The 18104-nt window shown below is 46.3% G+C and overlaps 1 protein-coding gene across 1 annotated transcript in view; it reads left to right on the top strand.

Annotated features, from left to right (window-relative positions):
* crybg2 (crystallin beta-gamma domain containing 2) overlaps positions 1-18104 on the top strand; it is a gene marked incomplete at its 5' end in the record, with an annotated part of 49216 nt that overhangs the window by 11439 nt on the left and 19673 nt on the right. Inside the window, 2 exons of the mRNA XM_083646073.1 lie at positions 7413-8676; positions 9566-10309. Coding sequence (XP_083502199.1) covers positions 7413-8676; positions 9566-10309 — 2008 coding nt within the window. The remainder of the gene's footprint in view (positions 1-7412; positions 8677-9565; positions 10310-18104) is intronic.

Genomic DNA, 18104 nt, shown 5'->3' with positions numbered 1-18104 from the left:
ATTGTGCGTCACAATGCCTATGTCATACTGAGGGAGAGAGACTGAGGGAGAAGGAGAGAGACTGAGGGAGAGAGAGAGAGAGGGAGACATTGTGCGTGCGCTAATGGGGCAGGCGAGGCCACGCGAGCTGCAGGGCTGCGAGCCCGTGCAGCGGGCGAGCCTAGGAATCGATGCCTAGTCTACCTAGATGTACAGACTACAGTAGCAGATAATGGTGTCTGGCTGCTGCATGTTGTGTTGTAGTCACTTTTATATATAGAAGTATATAATATTTATATATATTTTATACTTTGCTACAACCACAAGATGGCAGCAAACACTACATACTCTACATAGAGGTTAAAAGTGTGTAAGGTAATGGTGAATTGAAATATAATAGTTATGTAATTTCCGTATAATGAGTGAACAGGTGTGTAGCAGGGGGTGTAACCCCGGTGCCCTGGCTGAATTCCCACACAGGCCTTCCTTCAATCATGACCACCTAATCATCCCTGGATCCTTAATTGCCACTTTCAGTCTTCTACTCTCCACTGTGACAGCTGATGTGTGGTGAGCATTCTGGTGCAAACTGGCTGCCGTGCATCACCCAGGTGGGTGCTACACTTCTGTGTGGTGGATGAGTTGACGCCCCCCCCGATGTGTGAAACGATATATATATATATATTTTTTCTTATAGTTATCATTATGATAATCAGTATCATCAACATGCTGCGCGTGCTTGCTCATCATTCAAAAATATTTCAATATTTATTTAGTCACAGTGGGTGTTATTTCATAACCTGTCACCGCACAACTTAAGCCCCGGCCTCCTCCCCTCCGAAGAACAGAGGTCCTGATGGACGGGCATGCTGATGCGCACTGAAAGATGAACAGGCAGTTAGCAGCCCCACCTGTCCTGCAGGGTTCCTGACTGTGTGCAGGAGCCCCACCTGTCCTGCAGGGGTTCCTGTGTGCCGGAGTCACGAGGAATAGTAAACGCTTAGCAGGGGAACATGTGAGTCCAGAGGCTGGGTGGTGGTCTTAGTGGAACGAGTGGAATGACAAACCTGTGGAGATTCCACGGTAGTGTAAATCACCCTGTCAGCAGAGCATATGGGGGGGGGGGGGGGGGTTGTTAAAACAACCCCTCGTTACTGTATGTCCTACAGCGCTCTTGATCTGACAGCTTAATAACTGGATATACCGGTACAGAATGCATCTTCTTAACACATGCGCATTCTCTGGCCAAGTCATTACTAACTAGAAGCTGTGCATTTTCACATCATATAGTGTGTATTTTTACCACGTGGTCAAGAGAAGACGTTTTGGGGTGAGTCAGGACTCAGTCAGGAATGGATAACCGTGATGATGTCATCAGCGATGATGTCATCAGTGCCAAACTTGGGCTGTTGAAAAGATGTCGTTTCCTCGAATGGGCTTGAGTTGCATGAGGTTGCCTGGTTGCTACATGATGACGCACGTGGTCCTGGGCCCAAGTTGCCCTTGTTTTGTTTTTTACCGATGAGGCCAACCATCAACTTCTAACCCCTGTATGTCTCCCTCCTGTCTTCCTCCTCTCTGAATAATGCACTGACATTTGATCACCACTCGGGGGCACCAGTGACCAGTTTAGTTGAATAGTTTAGAATACTGAAGAATGTACTGAAGTTGTCTCGCGCCCACCAGGGGAGGCGCGCCCCACACTACTTTGAAAACCGCTGCTGTATATTATAATACATTCCATCTAAAGTCATAACAGATACATGAGTACAAAGTTGACATAATGAAGCTGAAAGAATTGGTTTCATGACCCAATAGGGAACTTCATGAAAAATGCAAAGAATGGATTTAGTGTTGGGCTATGCCAAAACACATCAATCACGAGCAGCACGCTTATTGTTTGTTTTGAGAATGACCTGCAGCTTGTGTGACAGTCACCATAATAATTATATAGATGGATTAAGCACCGTGAACCTGTCAGCAGCAGGTAATGGTAACCGGTCTGTTTAGAATTCAAGTTGAATCATTTTTGGTGATCAGATGGCAACAATGCTTAATCATCTCTTGTTTTCAAGATTCAAGATTCAAGATTTTTATTGTCACTCCGTAGCACAAGTATCACGTGTGAAGTTCTTGTGCTGTAGACTCCGTTACAACATAGTGCAAAATAAGTAAGTAAGTAATTCTTTATTTCTATAGCACCTTTCACAGCACGAGGTCACAAAGTGCTTTACAGAGAAACAGAGTCAAAGTTACAATGAAAAATAACAGGGCATATAGGTGCAGGAAAACAAGAGAAACAACAACAAATAAGGCAGTAAAGCAATAAAACAAGCCAAAAAAAACAGTGACATATTCACTGCACATAGGTGCAAATAGTATAGACATAATTTAAACCTAATTAAACATAATTCAACATTCTGTTTGCACAGGTGCAAATAGCATAGACCTAAATAAACATACGTAATGGTAGCAGGTAACATGTTTATTCCCGGCACATAATATGCATACTAGAGGAGAGCTGAGCAGTGTACACACGGTTCCCACTGATAGATCCCCCACCTAAACTCTGTGTTTTTACATCGTCAAGTCAACCAAATTCAAACTTGTTTTTTCCCCCGTCCGTAATTACGTACGCCGTGTCAACACACATTTGCTTTCCTCCTCCGCTCGCTGCCATCGCAGCACTGCAAAGCCAGTAGAAACCAGTCACTTTTTTCATGCTTACAGATGTTTGTGTGATGTAGCTGTAACATGCGAGCAGTCTGAACTGAAGGCCTGTGATTAGGGCATTGGCACATCGTTCCCAATTGGCAGCATTTCAAAATCAACACGGTGTCCCGAAAACACATATGTGTACGTGTGTGTGTGATCGCTTTGACATTATGACTTAAAACAAGTCCAAACTGAACGAGTCACGACTCTCGGAGGCATAGGATGTGTGCCAGTGTTTTGCGGTGCCTTCCGCTGCAGGTGTGGTGCTGTTGTGAGGGTAGCTATAGGCCTATAATAGCTGGAGGGGTACTTATCCATCTGAGGAGGAAATGGTTAAACGACAACAACAAAAGAAGATGCAGAAGAAGAAATTGAGATATCGAACTGGAGTGGGACTTGTAGCCTAGTTTTGTATGAGTACAGCTGAGAGGAGTGGCAGTGTTTGGCTAGATAAACATTGGTTGCTTTGTGGAAGGAATGCTATTTAAAGTGATAGTTCACCTCGGAATTAAAGAGTAACAGAACTCAGATGTGGTTAGGCGGTTCTGAAGAGCCCATCTGCTGCTGTATAGAATGATCCAGTGTTCTGTTTCTGAAATGCAGGGGGAAATTACCCACCATGTTAATGTTAGCGTCAACAATCTTTCAGTTCATTACCTACCTTACTATTATATTATTTGCCTGGATGTACATAACCACCACCCACACGAGCCCTGAGTGAATGATCTGTGTGGTCACTCAGTGTGTGGAGGAGAGGTTGGCATGGAAACCAAGAGTGTTTCAGGGACCACTGATGGTCAACTCATCATGCACGCTAAGACGCTTTGCATCTCCTTATTCAGGACTTTCCAGGTGGTTCCAGGACTGTACAACCTGCCCGTGACCTTCCCCAGGTCATACCCCACCGCCATGCAAATTGTCAGGCCAATCCGACATGGGGTGTGGGCGTGCCTAAAAGATACGCACACACACACACACACACACACACACCTTCAACTTTATTATATAGATTTTGCGTCAAGAGAAAGACCAAAGGGGTGGAGTCGAAAGGAAGATGGAGGCAAGCTGAGTCTTGATTGAGACCAATGAGGGCGCATCTTGTTTGTAAATCTAAACAATACTAAGTGAATCAAAGTTGGAGTCAGAGGTGTTGCAATTATTTATTTATTGGGAGCGGCAGTGTGAATGAAGCCTGTCACTCCTCCTCAGCATGGGTAAGGCAGTGACGGCTGGCCTTCCTCATTCTGGAGAAGAGACGCCACATCGTTTTAACACAACTGAACTTCTTTTCTTGACCTCAGTGGGGGTGGCGCTTGGAGCTTCATCAGCTGTGGTCGTGGACGCTCTATCAGCCAGGACAGAGGTCTTCTCAACCGTCCAGGACAGTGGTAGAAGATGCCTTACACCGGGACAGTAACTGACGTCTTGCTGCTATCGATTCCCATTGGACACATTATTGTACTGTATAATAAAAAAATAAATGTTCTAGTCCATATTATGCAAAACTGTAATAATGATGGTCTCTTGAGTGATAGCTCTCATGCATGAAATGCAAGTAGATCGTACTATAGTGTTCCTCTTGACGTGCAATATATTTTCATACTTGTATACTGTCACTTCATTGCTATGGCCTATGCAAAATATTTAACTGTTCTAAAATGTTCTATATTGAAGACCTTGATAGGCATATTGTGACAATTTGAAATATATTTTTGGTATGTTCGGTATTACATCATCTTGTGCAATTTCAATGTATTGAAAAGTACCTTCTTGCTGTATGCAAAGATAATATATTCTTACGGGTAAATTAGATTTTCTATTTGAATTTGCACCTAAAATTGTTTGATGTAATACTTTCATTAAAGCTTTTAGTTGCAGCATCTCTATTCAACATCAAGGATGTAGGCTGTATTAGTGTATTAAAGTGACATGTTTCTCTTTGTATTGAACTTTCCAATAAACTGTTTAGTCAATAATGATGGTTGACTGTAGAATTATTATTTTCTTTGCTCATTTTAAAATCATAAAGTAAATAAATCACAAAGCATAAATATTTTCAATTATCCTAATAATATAATAATAATCTGTGGGTTATGTTAGAAACATAGAGATAAAGAAAGAACGGTCCGCACACCAAAGGAGCTCCCCTTTCAAGAGTTTTATTTGCATGACGTTTCGAGCACCACTCAAGATTGCTTCTGATATGATCAGAGCCGCCATCTTCAATACCTTGGTTCACAAACCATGCAACCACACCAGGTGTAGATCGTCACACATCACGTGCAAACGCACAGTTTACATGTCGTAAATCAGGTGCAGATGACGTGCCATGTAAACTGTGTGTGCTCTTGATATACTGTGTGTAACAACTCTTGTAGGGCGAAGCTGTTTGCAAGCTTTGCTATTTTCTGCTGCTAGACATGATGAGTGAGAATAGAATTCTCATGAATCTCAACTACTTTTTGAAAACTTTGAGCTCAGTACACATGTGGTGATCTATTGTTTGAAGGCTATAATACCCAGCAAATATATTATGTCTTGTACCTATTGCATCACCGTCACTGTCTGCAATCATGGCAGACGGTGCTGTCTCAGTTATTGTTGCTATTTAATAGCGGCAGAAGGGATGGTAGTCAATAGGCCCTTTTCACAGCAACCGTTTGGGATGGTAAAGCAGGTGTAACCAAGAACATGAATGAGGGCCCTGGCACTGGAACCCCCCCTAAATGGAATGGAACCCTCATTACTGGTATTGTTGTACCTGCTTTACTTCCTGCTTTACCACCTCAAAAACGGTTGCTGTGAAAAGGGACGACTAGTCAACAAGTTCACTAGAGTAATTATGCAATTTGTGACCTTTTGAAGAATTAAGCCTGGCATGAAGTTGATGCGTGTTTAGACGTGCAGTTTATGCCTTTAATCCTCCGTGAAACTGGCACTGTGATAACACACACATTCCAATGGGTCTGGTCTCAGTGAATCATAATATACTTTCTTTGTTCAATTTCTCAACCTTTTCACCCTCTACTGCAAGTCCACCCGCACGTTTCACCAGAACAAGTCAGGGCCCTTTGCGAGATCGGTAGGCGTGTGTTCGCAAATAGCCACTCCGAGCGCCAGGGCGCACACCGGACCGTTCGTAAATTGGGTGCGTGGTTGTGACCATAGACATAAATAATATGGACGTATCTATCCCATGAAATTTCTTCTCCCTGGTGGAGTTGAAACGTTGGCCGTCACCATCTTGATTTTTTCGTCAACAGAGTGGTGGGAGGGAATGGGTTGAGTCCTTCCGCACCTTACGTGAGATGGGAGTTTCCCAGAGGCGCAGCTCCGCCTGCTATTGGTCCGTGATCGGCAAGCTGCACGATCACTGGACAGGCGATCTGTCAATCACCCCCTTTTCTATCATCTATTTTACTCCAAACGGGCGAGTTATATAAAATATGACCCCCCTACAGATGTTATGAAAAGGTGAAATTAGCTAGATAGACCAAAACCATGGTTACAAAGTGGGGCATTTTAACATGGACGACGGGACCTCTGAGTCCTGCCTCAAGTGGCCATTCGAGGAATTACAGCTTAAACAAAGACTTCCCCATCTTCAGGGGAAAGGGGGTGGTCGTAACGTACCGTACATCCGCGCTCTCATTTCAGTGTTGAGCGTCGGATTGGATTTACGAACGCACCCCCTATAGGTAGAGCTGCAGATCTTACCCGACCTGCCCCGAAACCTCTCCTCCTGGGCACAAGGCACCATGCCAATTACCTGTTTAAAGGTTGAATGACTCACGGACGGAGAACAGATTAAAAACGACTACCTGTCTTATGCACGCTTTCTTAGACATTCAATGCACTGTACATTTGCAGAAGACTTTGTAAGCACGGCTAACACTGTGACTCGCTTGCGTGGTAAAAGTTGCTTCATAAGATCAAGCCACTGTAAAAACAGCTCACGACGCACGCATGATGTAGCATTTGGCTTTGTGGACGATCTTATCTGATGCCACTGTGCTGTTGTGTGTGCTTACATTGTGAGTGTGGGTAGCTCCACTGCTGAGTGACAGTTGCACAAACAAAATGCACCGTAGCCTACAGTAGAGATTTGGGCCTTTGTGTAGTCATGGAGGAGATGTGTTGACTTGGAGTAACCCTGAGATATCAGCTGACAGCAATTATTATATTCCTCCCAGCGGTGTTCATTTCCTTCAGTTAAATTCTTTTCGACGTCATATTCTCACCCGATCCACTTTGTACAAGAACTTTATCATTCTTATGGTACAACCATCCTAAGTATCATCACCATTGTCATGAGATGTTTAGTCAGTAAACGTTTTTTTTTTTGTATGTTTTAACACTGTATTTGCCCTGTGCTTTTTGTTACGTTATCTGGCCCAATTGTTTTATTTTTACTGTGACGAAATCATCAGACACAGCCAGTGAATTTGTTAAATACATAGCGGTTGTACCCATGAGGCCTCCGTAAACATTCTTTGACATTGCCCACAAGGGAAGATACTCAAAGTTGTCCTGTATAATTTGCATTGTAAGTTTACATGATGACCACACCCCGCACGCACTTCCTACACTCTGTGGCTCAAATGCACTCATTAAGTTTGTGTCTCTCTCTCTCTCTCTTTCTCTCTCTCTCTCTCTCTGTCTTTCTCTCGTCTGTTTTTGTCATCTTTGTATCCCTCTTTTTCTCTGTATCTCTCAAGGTCCCTGGAGGCGTCAGGTGTCCCCAGACCAGCTCTCGAGGTCTTTGCTTCTGAGACTCGGCAGACTAACGCTGACCTGGGATCAGCTGACAAGATGGATTCAGGCTACAGCTACAGCCCCACCCTCTCCGTAAAAGCCTTCTCTCCCCCTCACGAGGCCAATGACGAATCCAAACAACGTTTCCCTAAAGTGCCTCTGGTCACTGAGACCGACGTCACCGATCTCAGTCGAGATCAAGTGGACTTGGGAAGAACGAGCGCTACGACATCGGAGTCCATCGGCGGAACGGAGAAAAGCTATTCCCTGCCCGAGTATAAATGGAGAAACCGTTTTGAGGCGGTTTCTCAGTATAAAGCAGACCTAACCGAGCAGAGTGAGCAGTCGTCTCTTTCTGACTCTCTGAATTCCAAAGTGTTTAACGCCGACTCCGGCGCCTCCCCCTTGACCTCCCCTGCTCTCCCTGAGGCCACAGTGTACACACGACACCTAGCCGCCTCCCCTCCTCCCTCCTGCCCCTCCCCTCCTCCCTCCTGCCCCTCCCCCTCCCCAGAGACGCACAGTTCTCTTGGAAACAGGCTGAGCGACGGGAGCGGAGTCTCTCCGAGCCGTGAGAGCGAGCCATCAACGAGAGGAGGAGAGGATGAGTGGAGGAGGAGGAGCGTCGTGGTGGTGGGGCGGGAGGAGCCTGCTGCTGCACCTGCAGGTGAGGGAGAGGCACAGAGGCAGAGAGAGGCAGAGCCAGAGAAGATAAAGTCAAGCCGGGACTTAGAGCAGCTCCCTGTGTCTGGCTCCAGCCGCGACGCTGCCGACGACAGCAGCAGCCGCCGCAAAGAAGACGATTCGTCCACCTCTGTTTCTGGGGTGTTCAAGGCCACGCGTGTGGAGCTGGTCGCCGAGCCCACCTCCCCCACCACCTCCTCCTCCTCCCCCATCTCCTCCCCACACCACGCAGACGTCCCCCCCAACCAACGTGACATGGAGAGCCTGGTGGATACCCTGAGGGGCATGAGCCCTAAACACAGGATGAGGAGCATGCGCGGCCCCGGGCCCCAAGGACTTATGTCTGCCCTGCCGCCGATCGATGAGGGTGCCGCTCTCTCCACCTCCCTCAGCGGCCTGAGGAAGAATCCACACGCGCCAGGAGCCCCGGCCCCCGGTGCTCCCAACGGACTGTACACCCTGCCCCCCGACCTGGGCCTCAAGTGGTCCACCCCCAAACCGCTGGATGCCAAGAAGCTGGACCTGATGAAGCTGAGCCAGCAGGTACAACAACCGTCTATAAGTTGTCTTATCAAGTTGTCAACTTTTCAGAAATGAAGATAAGCTAGTTTGATGGCAGTGTATTTTAGAATCTAGCCAGTGGGCTTTGAAAGAGTTTCATAAGAGGTTTCACCCATTGAAGACCATACATTCTTTCAGATGAAAATGAGCTAGAAGACACAGGGAGCATTATTGTGTAAATGTCATTGTTATTTTACTTAAGTCAAGTCAAGTCAAGTTTATTTATATAGCCCTAATTCACAAGCATGTCTCAGAGGGCTTCACAGAAAGTATGTCTAGCTAATTCTAGCTGACACAACAGTAACAAGAATATACAGAATAAAGATAACATTTGAACAATTGATAATATAGAAAATATAGGAATGAGGGGAGAGCAGAGGAGAGCGCAGGAGAAGGGAGAATAGCAGGGGGAATGTGAGAGAGTGATGGGGTGGGGAGGGTATAGGAGGTGGGGAAGGAGCAAGAGGAGAGAGCAGGAGAGGGGAAGGGAGGGGAGGTGTGGGGGAGAAGAGAGCAGGGGGAGGGAGGAGGTGGGGAGAGAATGAGCAATATAGACGGAGGAGAGGGGGGAGGTGGGGAGAAGATAAGAATGTGGAGGAGGAGAGAAGGAGAGATGGGGGTGCAGGGGAGGGAGAGCCAGGGTAGAGAAGCAGGGGGAGCGTCCCACACCCCCCCCCCCCCCCCCCCCAGAGAGGACAGAGAGGAGGAGAGAACAGAGAAGGAGAGGTGGGAGGGTGCAGGGGAAGGAGTGCAGGGGGAGAGGAGGAGAGAACAGAGAAGGAGAGGTGGGAGGGTGCAGGGGGAACGCGGGAGGAGGAGGGAACAGCTTAACACGTCTATACTTAACTGCGTGCGTTCTTCCACCCTGCAGGAGCAGCCTGGGGACAGAGGCCTGACGTTGCCTCTCAGAGCGACCGCTTCCAGTAGCATTGTAGTAAGAAAACCCTTTGACTCTTCTCCTGAAGAAGTGACATCTCCGTTGTCCAACGGAATCGGACTCCTCCAGTGTTCTCCCGGCTCTCGCCTGGACAACAGCGTCCTCTACTCCAACTACAGGCCAGACCAGACCCTGGACAATAGCCCCAAACCCCTGGCCCAGCGCTCGCTGTTCCGCACCGGCTCGCTGCCAGAGGTGTCGTCTCCGCACGAGCGCATCAGCGTGGCGTCGCCCACCAGAACCGAGGTGGCGGGTTCGCGCTACGAACGCTTCGCCTTCCTGTTAAACTCCACGGCCCCCGGTTCAGGCTCCTTGACCGGCGCCGAAGATCTTCACGCTCGCATGAGCAGGCCTCTACACCTGAACATCAGCTCGCCCCCCTCCAGCCACAGTCCCACCCACCTCCTCAGCCCCACCGGCTCCTTGGAGCCCCAGAGACCCATCTTCACCCCGGACTTGTCCTGTATGACCCATGGGTTGGGGATGATGGGCGCGGGCGCCGGGGCGCTGGGCGCTCACGTTCTGCAGAGGAGCTTCAGTAGCGAGAGCGCCCTGGGCGTCCCGCAGTCTCCGCTCTTCAACAGCGTCCACGGGGGCTCGCACTTCCAGAGCCAAGAACCGGAGCCGGAGAAGGATTTAGTGCCCATTGCCAAATACCGAGCCTTCCCCGATGCTTACGTAAGTATTGCATTCGTCAGTGTTTTCATCAAGATAAACACAAAGATAACATTTCATTCCCTTATAATTTAGTGTACAGCAATCAAGGGGCTAGCTCGTAGCTCCGTTTGTGACGACGATGCGGCCTGCATTCTTTTTGACTGAATGGCCTGCAGGGGGCGACTCCACTGGCTGCAAAATGAAGTCCGATTACATAGAAGTGAATGGGGAAATGACCATACTTCTCACTTGATTTATAGCCCCAGTAAACACTTTCCTAATGAGTTGATGATCACAATCGCCAGTTTCAATCTTTCCCCAAAACAGCATCTTGTTCATTTAGTCAATTATTGTCCCATTTTGACTAAAATAGATTGTGCAGCTCGAGGATCATGGACAAACAGCAGGCCACTCTGCAGCTCTTTTCGGCCAAATTCACATCACTTCTGGCTCCAATGGAGCTATTGCAGCAATAGCTTAAAACACTCCAGTTGCTTAAGTTGCAAGGTAATATAGGGTGTTTGAGAATCGGGGGATTTACTGATTCATACAGAAGCTGTAAGGTTCTACCTTTTTGTGATGAGGTTTTAGAAGAAAGTGATCTAGGAACAGGCCTCAGATAAGGAAAGAAAAAGACAGTGTATGATTAATGCATGTTCGGGGCCCAAGGCTAAGGTGAGAGGAAGAATATGTTAAAATAAAGTACGTTATAATTCTTTTATTTATTTTATTTTATTTTGTATTCATCCATTATTTAATCAGGTGAGTCCCAATTGAGATTTTCATCTCTTTTACAAGGGAGCCCTGGCCAAGAAAGCAGCAAACAGAAGCTACAACAATACAACACAAAACCACAAAATAATATTACAAAGAATACATGCAAATATACAAATACACATATTTGCACTGGACATGAGAATAAGAGAAAATGCAAAATCGATTTGGAGTTTGTGGATTTTCTAGGTGTTTCTGCACAGGATCCACAATAGTTTGCATTCAGTGGGAGTGTGTGTGTGTGTGTGTGTGTGTGTGTGTGTGTGTGTGTGTGTGTGTGTGTGTGTGTGTGTGTGTGTGTGTGTGTGTGTGTGTGTTAGCAGCTCTCAGAGCCCTTCTCACCACTGTTGTAAACAGGCTTACCAACAGCAGCTCAGCTTCCAGTAGGAGATCCAGATGACTTCATATGTGCTTTGACACAGGAACTCTTTGTGTGCCTTTGGTTGGTGTCTATGTCACTTAGCATAACATTATGACATTTCAACTCATTCAAATCACCTGACAATAATATCAGGACAACTTGCAAAAAATGACACCCAGTGAGACAGAAGTACTTGTGTGTGTGTTTTCTGAGTTCTGCTCGCACACGTATCTACTTGTCTTTACATGAAGGCATGCTTCTGATGGGCCTGGCCCATTAGGACAAGCCTCAAAATGATTTTCATTGGCAAGCGGCAGAACATCTACCCACACGCTGTGCACACACGGGGCACACACCCTCTGCTTCGCACACACACACGCACACGCACACACACACACACACACACACACACACACACACACACTGTCACTTTACAACAAAACTCCCTGGGCTCTTCCTTTTTTTCACGCCCCAATGACAACATCGTAAGAGACATTTTTTTAATGATTTCAAACGCAGTCTTTATAGCTTGTCAGTGCCGTTCTGCCAACAGCCATTTAGAGACTCAGCAACTCCGCCACTCATCCCTGAGGGGAGCTGGGTGGAGGAGACATGACACTCTGTACATTCCGCTTGTAATGATGCTGTCCTCAACAATATATCATCTGCTAATTTGAGAGAGAGAGAGAGAGAGATAACATTTTATTTGTATTATTATTATTTTTTTGCATAGCGTACCATTGCAGATGGTTTTATTCTGCCCATGCAAAATAGATAAGTGTGTCAACTGGATTCCGGCAGTGTAACTAGTTATTAGGCTGCTGCCATCTTGTGTAGTTTGGGTTCGACTGTGTACACACTACACAGGCGGTTTGTACAAGTCTCGACAGTCTCCTCCTGTTTCCCTTCGCTGGTGTGGTACTGGATTGTCTGATAGATATCCAGTGGCTCTGACAGCTCCTCCTTTCAGGCCGCAGCACACAGCGTGACCCGGGCTCATGTTACTGACTCTGCCACTGACACTGTTACTGACATCACATCAGCATGGGTATGGTCCACTGGAGATCACCTGAGCATGGGCATGGTCCACTGGAGATCACCTGAGCATGGGCATGGTCCACTGGAGATCACCTTAGCATGGGCATGGTCCACTGGAGATCACCTGAGCATGGGCATGGTCCACTGGTGATCACCTGAGCATGGGCATGGTCCACTGGAGATCATCTGAGCATGGGCATGGTCCACTAGAGATCATCTGAGCATGGGCATGATCCACTGGAGATCACCTGAGAATGGGCATGGCCTGCTGGAGATCACCTGAGAATGGGCATGGTCCACTGGAGATCATCTGAGCATGGGAATGGTCCACTGGAGATCATCTGAGCATGGGCATGATCCACTGGAGATCACCTGAGCAATTGGCATGGCCCACTGGAGATCATCTGAGCATGGGCATGATCCACTGGAGATCATCTGAGCATGGGCATGATCCACTGGAGATCACCTGAGCAATTGGCATGGCCCACTGGAGATCATCTGAGCATGGGCATGGCCCACTGGAGATCACCTGAGCATGGGCATGGTCCACTGGAGATCACCTGAGCATGGGCATGGTCCACTGGAGATCATCTGAGCATGGGCATGGCCCACTGAAGATCACCTGAGCATGGGCATGGCCCACTGGAGATCACCTGAGCATGGGCATGGTCCACTGGAGATCACCTCAGCATGGGCATGGCCCACTGGAGATCACCTGAGCATGGACATGGTCCACTGGAGATCACCTGAGAATGGGCATGATCCACTGGAGATCACCTGAGCAATTGGCATGGCCCACTGGAGATCATCTGAGCATGGACATGGTCCACTGGAGATCACCTGAGCATGGGCATGGTCCACTGGAGATCACCTGAGAATGGGCATGGTCCACTGGAGATCACCTCAGCATGGGCATGGCCCACTGAAGATCACCTGAGCATGGGCATGGCCCACTGGAGATCACCTGAGAATGGGCATGGTCCACTGGAGATCACCTCAGCATGGGCATGGCCCACTGGAGATCACCTGAGCATGGACATGGTCCACTGGAGATCATCTGAGCATGGGCATGGCCCACTGGAGATCACCTGAGAATGGGCATGGCCCACTGGAGATCACCTGAGCATGGGCATGGTCCACTGGAGATCACCTGAGCATGGGCATGGCCCACTGGAGATCACCTGAGAATGGGCATGGTCCACTGGAGATCACCTGAGCATGGGCATGGTCCACTGGAGATCACCTGAGCATGGGCATGGTCCACTGGAGATCACCTGAGCATGGGCATGGTCCACTGGAGATCACCTGAGCATGGGCATGGTCCACTGGAGATCACCTGAGCATGGGCATGACCCACTGGAGATCCAGCTACTGCTGCCATGATCAGGGATGGAATATTACTACAGTAGCCAAAGATCTTCTTTTTGTGGACTGGCTGATTCTGTCAGGTAGCAGCCTGCTAGTGTTCTACAGAAACAGCTGCCTGCTTTAACTCAACTGATCACACTTACACACCAGACTAGCCCCTTTGACCTGGGTGTCAAACCCCCTGGAAAATGAGGTGAAAACACAACAGTAGTGTTATAGACTTGTACATATATGTTGTATAGACACTAGTGTTATAGACTTGTACATGTATGTTGTATAGACACTAGTGTTATAGACTTGTACATGTATGTTGTATAGAAGAGTGTGGTGAGATAAGACTTGAACCTAGGGTGACCACATGTCCCCCTTTGTGTGGGACTGCACAGCCTTTTCCCATGTCCCACATATTGAGATGATGTCCCACATTTTGATTGTCTCTAGTTTTCAAAAGCCAAAACAGAGAGAGAGAGAGACAGAGACAGAGACAGAGACTATTTTTTTCTGATGTCTGTAGTCTTTATGACAGACTTTTTTCTGATGTCTGTAGTCTTTATGACAGACTTTTTTCTGATGTCTGTAGTCTTTATGACAGACTATCTTTGCGTTGTGGACTGTTTGTCAGGACAAAAGAAGACATTTGAGGATGTCATCTTGGGCTTTGGGTAAAAAATGCTTGCCATTTTTCACCATTTGGTGACATTTAATAGACCAAACCAATTGATTGGTCTAAAATAATCAGCAGATTAATTGATAATGAAGATAATCGTCAGTTGCAGCCCTACCGGGCATCGGTAACATGTACGTTACGCGTACTCTTTGTCCCACATTTGGTTTGCTTGCTCACCTTAGTTGACCCACAGTCATGCACTCCGTGAGAGACCAACTGCGTGAAGCTTATCTCAAAGTAAACAATGATCAACCTTTTTGAAATCAATACAGATAGCACCCGTGACACATCGTAGTGAGTTTTAAGAGTGCAATAGTTATTGAATGTTATCAGTGAACAACAGCTCAAAAGTGGCTCATTATCACACAAGTGTTAACAGCCAAGTGACGTAGAAAAAATTATGACTGTTGTTCATTTCCATTCTGCATCACCAAGGATGCATTTTATAGCTTTATCCTGCTGCTTCGCTTGTGTCAACGGAGGCGTTCAGCCCTCGTTTCGTTTCTTCTTCTGCTCCACATCTTGTTTAAATCTCAATCTAATCATCCTGGTAGAATCCTCTCCTTCTCTCTGCGTTGTTATTTTATATTCGGTCTCCGTTGGACTCCGCACCCATCCCAGCTATCTGTCTAGTCCTGCCGAGCCCCGAGCCACACCTGGTCCTTTGTCTTCGGCCTGGCGTTTCTCCCCGCGTGCGCTTGATTTTCTGATGAAAAGGAGTCGACGGGGGAGAGGTGAGGAGGTGGAAGGGGCAAGGAGGTGGTGAGAACGTGCTTGGCCCTTCCCTCCTGCTCCTCTGACTTTGAACTTGCTCTGTTCTGGTTCCTCTCCCGTGTGTCTCACACACACAGGAAGCTACTTTGAAAGCATAGCTTAGGAAACGACCAACTACTTCACCGTGGAAGTAGGTCGACCTACGGCAAAGCTACTCTGGGAGAAATGTCGTTTAGGAAAGTACAAGCTACACAGGAGAAAGTAGTTGAAACTACTTTTTTTAAAGCATTAAATTGACAATATTTATAATATAATATAATATAAATAAAATATAATAGCCTACAAAAAAGTCACATGCCAGCGAAAAATATGTCTCTCAATTGAGTTTATTGCAATAGTTGACACCTAATATATTCAATGTTATATTTTTGTTGTTGTAAACAAATCTGGATTCTTTGTTTTTTGTTTAATCAGACAAATAAACAGTAAAGACTTGAGCACGTCTTAAAAAAAGGATATCTGTTACTCATAGATTTTGTAACATCGGTCAATCTTCACAACAACAAAAATCACAAATAAAACAGACTAGTCTTCAAACGTTTGTTTTTATTTTGAGAGTACAGTATGAACAGCTTGTCGAGCTTGAACACTGCTCTTCAACAGCTTGGAAAATTAGGGGCAGAGTACTGTAGGCTGTCTTCACGGCCGGTGCTGCCTTCAAGGCCATCAGGACGGAAGAAAAAGGGACCGTCCTGTAATGGTAAAATAGAATAAAATACAAATATATTTATTTTATTTTATTGTCCAAAATTGTAGTTTGAGTACCGGTAGTTAAACTACAAAAAAAGAGGCCTAAAAGTAGTTGAACTGCTTGACTCACTATGAATGTAGTTGAACTACCAGCAAGCTACTGCAAAATGTAGTTCAACATGGAGTGAAGTACTCCCCAACACTGCTCACACGTCCATGTGCACACTGAATATGTGATTAGCTGAAACTGCAGCTTCCCTGCCTGCGGTAAGTCATTATGGGAGAGAAGCCGTTGGGAGGAGAGGGGAGGGGGAGGTGTCTGTGGGCGTGTTCATTAGATGTTTTTATAGGCAAAGAATGCAACAGTAAACATAGGCTACCCCACAAATCATGCAGTCTCCCTCTGGACTAGTGTCCTCTAGAGCGAGAGTGGCGTCAGCGGAGGACCAAAATGCGAGACTCATTAGCCAATGAACAGCCATGAATGGGTCTCGCGCTACTTTTGCATGCTAAAATAAAGCTGATAATGTACAATTTGATACAAGGGGGGGACAACCCTTTCAGAGTACAACACAAACTGTCTATTTTGCTGCAACTCGACAGTGCTGCTTAATCCAGGACCTTACTTCCTGGAACTCTTGAGAGTAAAAAACTGGTCCATTGGAGTGAAAGGAGATGTCAGAACTCTTCTATCTACACGGCTCTGCTCTGGACCAATCGTTAACTATTCATTATGTCACCTTGTTGCCGCTGCCAATGGAGTTGGCTGGGAGGTCATGTTTCCTCCCCTGTTTGTCTGTTTGTTTGTTTGTTTGTTTGTTTGTTTGTTTGTTTGTTTGTTTGTTTGTTTGTTGGCAGGATATCTCAAAAAGTTATGAACGGATTTGCACAAAACTTTTAACTTTCCACGCCCACTGGCCAAAAGGGGGCGTGGCAATGGTTGTGTCGTCCAATCACAAAAAGGTGCCTAACTTCCAAACAGATGCACGTTACGTAACACCACGAAACGTTGTAGAAAGGTCGATCGTGGGCCAAGGATGAACTGAGTGACTTTTCATGCCCACTGGCCAAAACGGGGCGTGGCAATTGGCGTGGCCAATCACAAAAAGGCACCGAACTTCCAAACGGAGTCACGTAACGCCACAAAACTACAAAACTGTAGAAGGTTTGGCGGAGGTATGCACTCTACCGAGTGCCCTCTAGTTTTGACCTGTAATTGTAGCACATGACAGAATGCAGTGGTGAGATGTGTCATATATACATATATATATATATATATATATAGAGAGAGAGAGAGAGAGAGAGAGAGAGAGAGAGAGAGAGAAAAAGAGAGAGAATCAAAAAAGAGGGGTGGAGAGGATGAATAAAATGGGGGAAAAAACAATCTTGCCCGGGCTTCTGCAGTGGGAGAGATGGGAGAGACTGAATGTACTTGCTGGGTGGCCAAACCCCATACCGTAAGACATATTAAAAAATTCCAACAAACATTTTTCTTATATAACCAAGACCAACCCCTAACCTTTACCAACTTGTTTGACTTGCCTAACCATGACTGTAACAACCAACCTTTCAGATGTCATTTTGCATTTTCATCTGTGCTTGTTCCGCCCAGCAAGTTGAGCACCGAGTCTCACTCCGGAGTAGATGTTCACAGTCCAGTCTGCACACGACATGATGCAAGAAGCTGTGATTAGTAAGAAGTCAGGCAAAATACTGCATACCTACCTACAATACTTTACGTACTACCTAATACTTTACCTACTACCTAAAACATACCTGAACACTCATCAGCTCTTTTGTGCAGTGCAGAAGCAGCTTCAGTAACCGGTTTGATCGACCAAGAATGTGAACAGAAAGTTGACTGTGTAAACCATGATTTGTACCAACACAGCTCTGGATTGAGCGTATAGCAAAGTGTTGTGAAGTTGTTGTTTGAGCTGGCTTCTCTGTCATGTGGTTTAAGTGTGTTGTCTGGTGCAGTGTTGGGGGGTAACTCATTACAAAGGTAACACATTACATGTAATATATTACTTTTAGCAGTAACTCAGTAATATAACTTATTACCAATAGGATTTCAGTAATTATTATACCAGTTACCGTACTTTGTCAGGTAACACAAGTTACAAAGTGAGTTACGGTACTTT

Source organism: Poromitra crassiceps, assembly GCF_964638095.1.
Source record: "Poromitra crassiceps genome assembly, chromosome: 11".
NCBI classification, from domain to species: Eukaryota; Metazoa; Chordata; class Actinopteri; order Beryciformes; family Melamphaidae; genus Poromitra; species Poromitra crassiceps.
The sequence above is the reverse complement of the archived record's forward strand: the minus strand, read 5'-3'. Positions and strand labels throughout refer to the sequence as shown.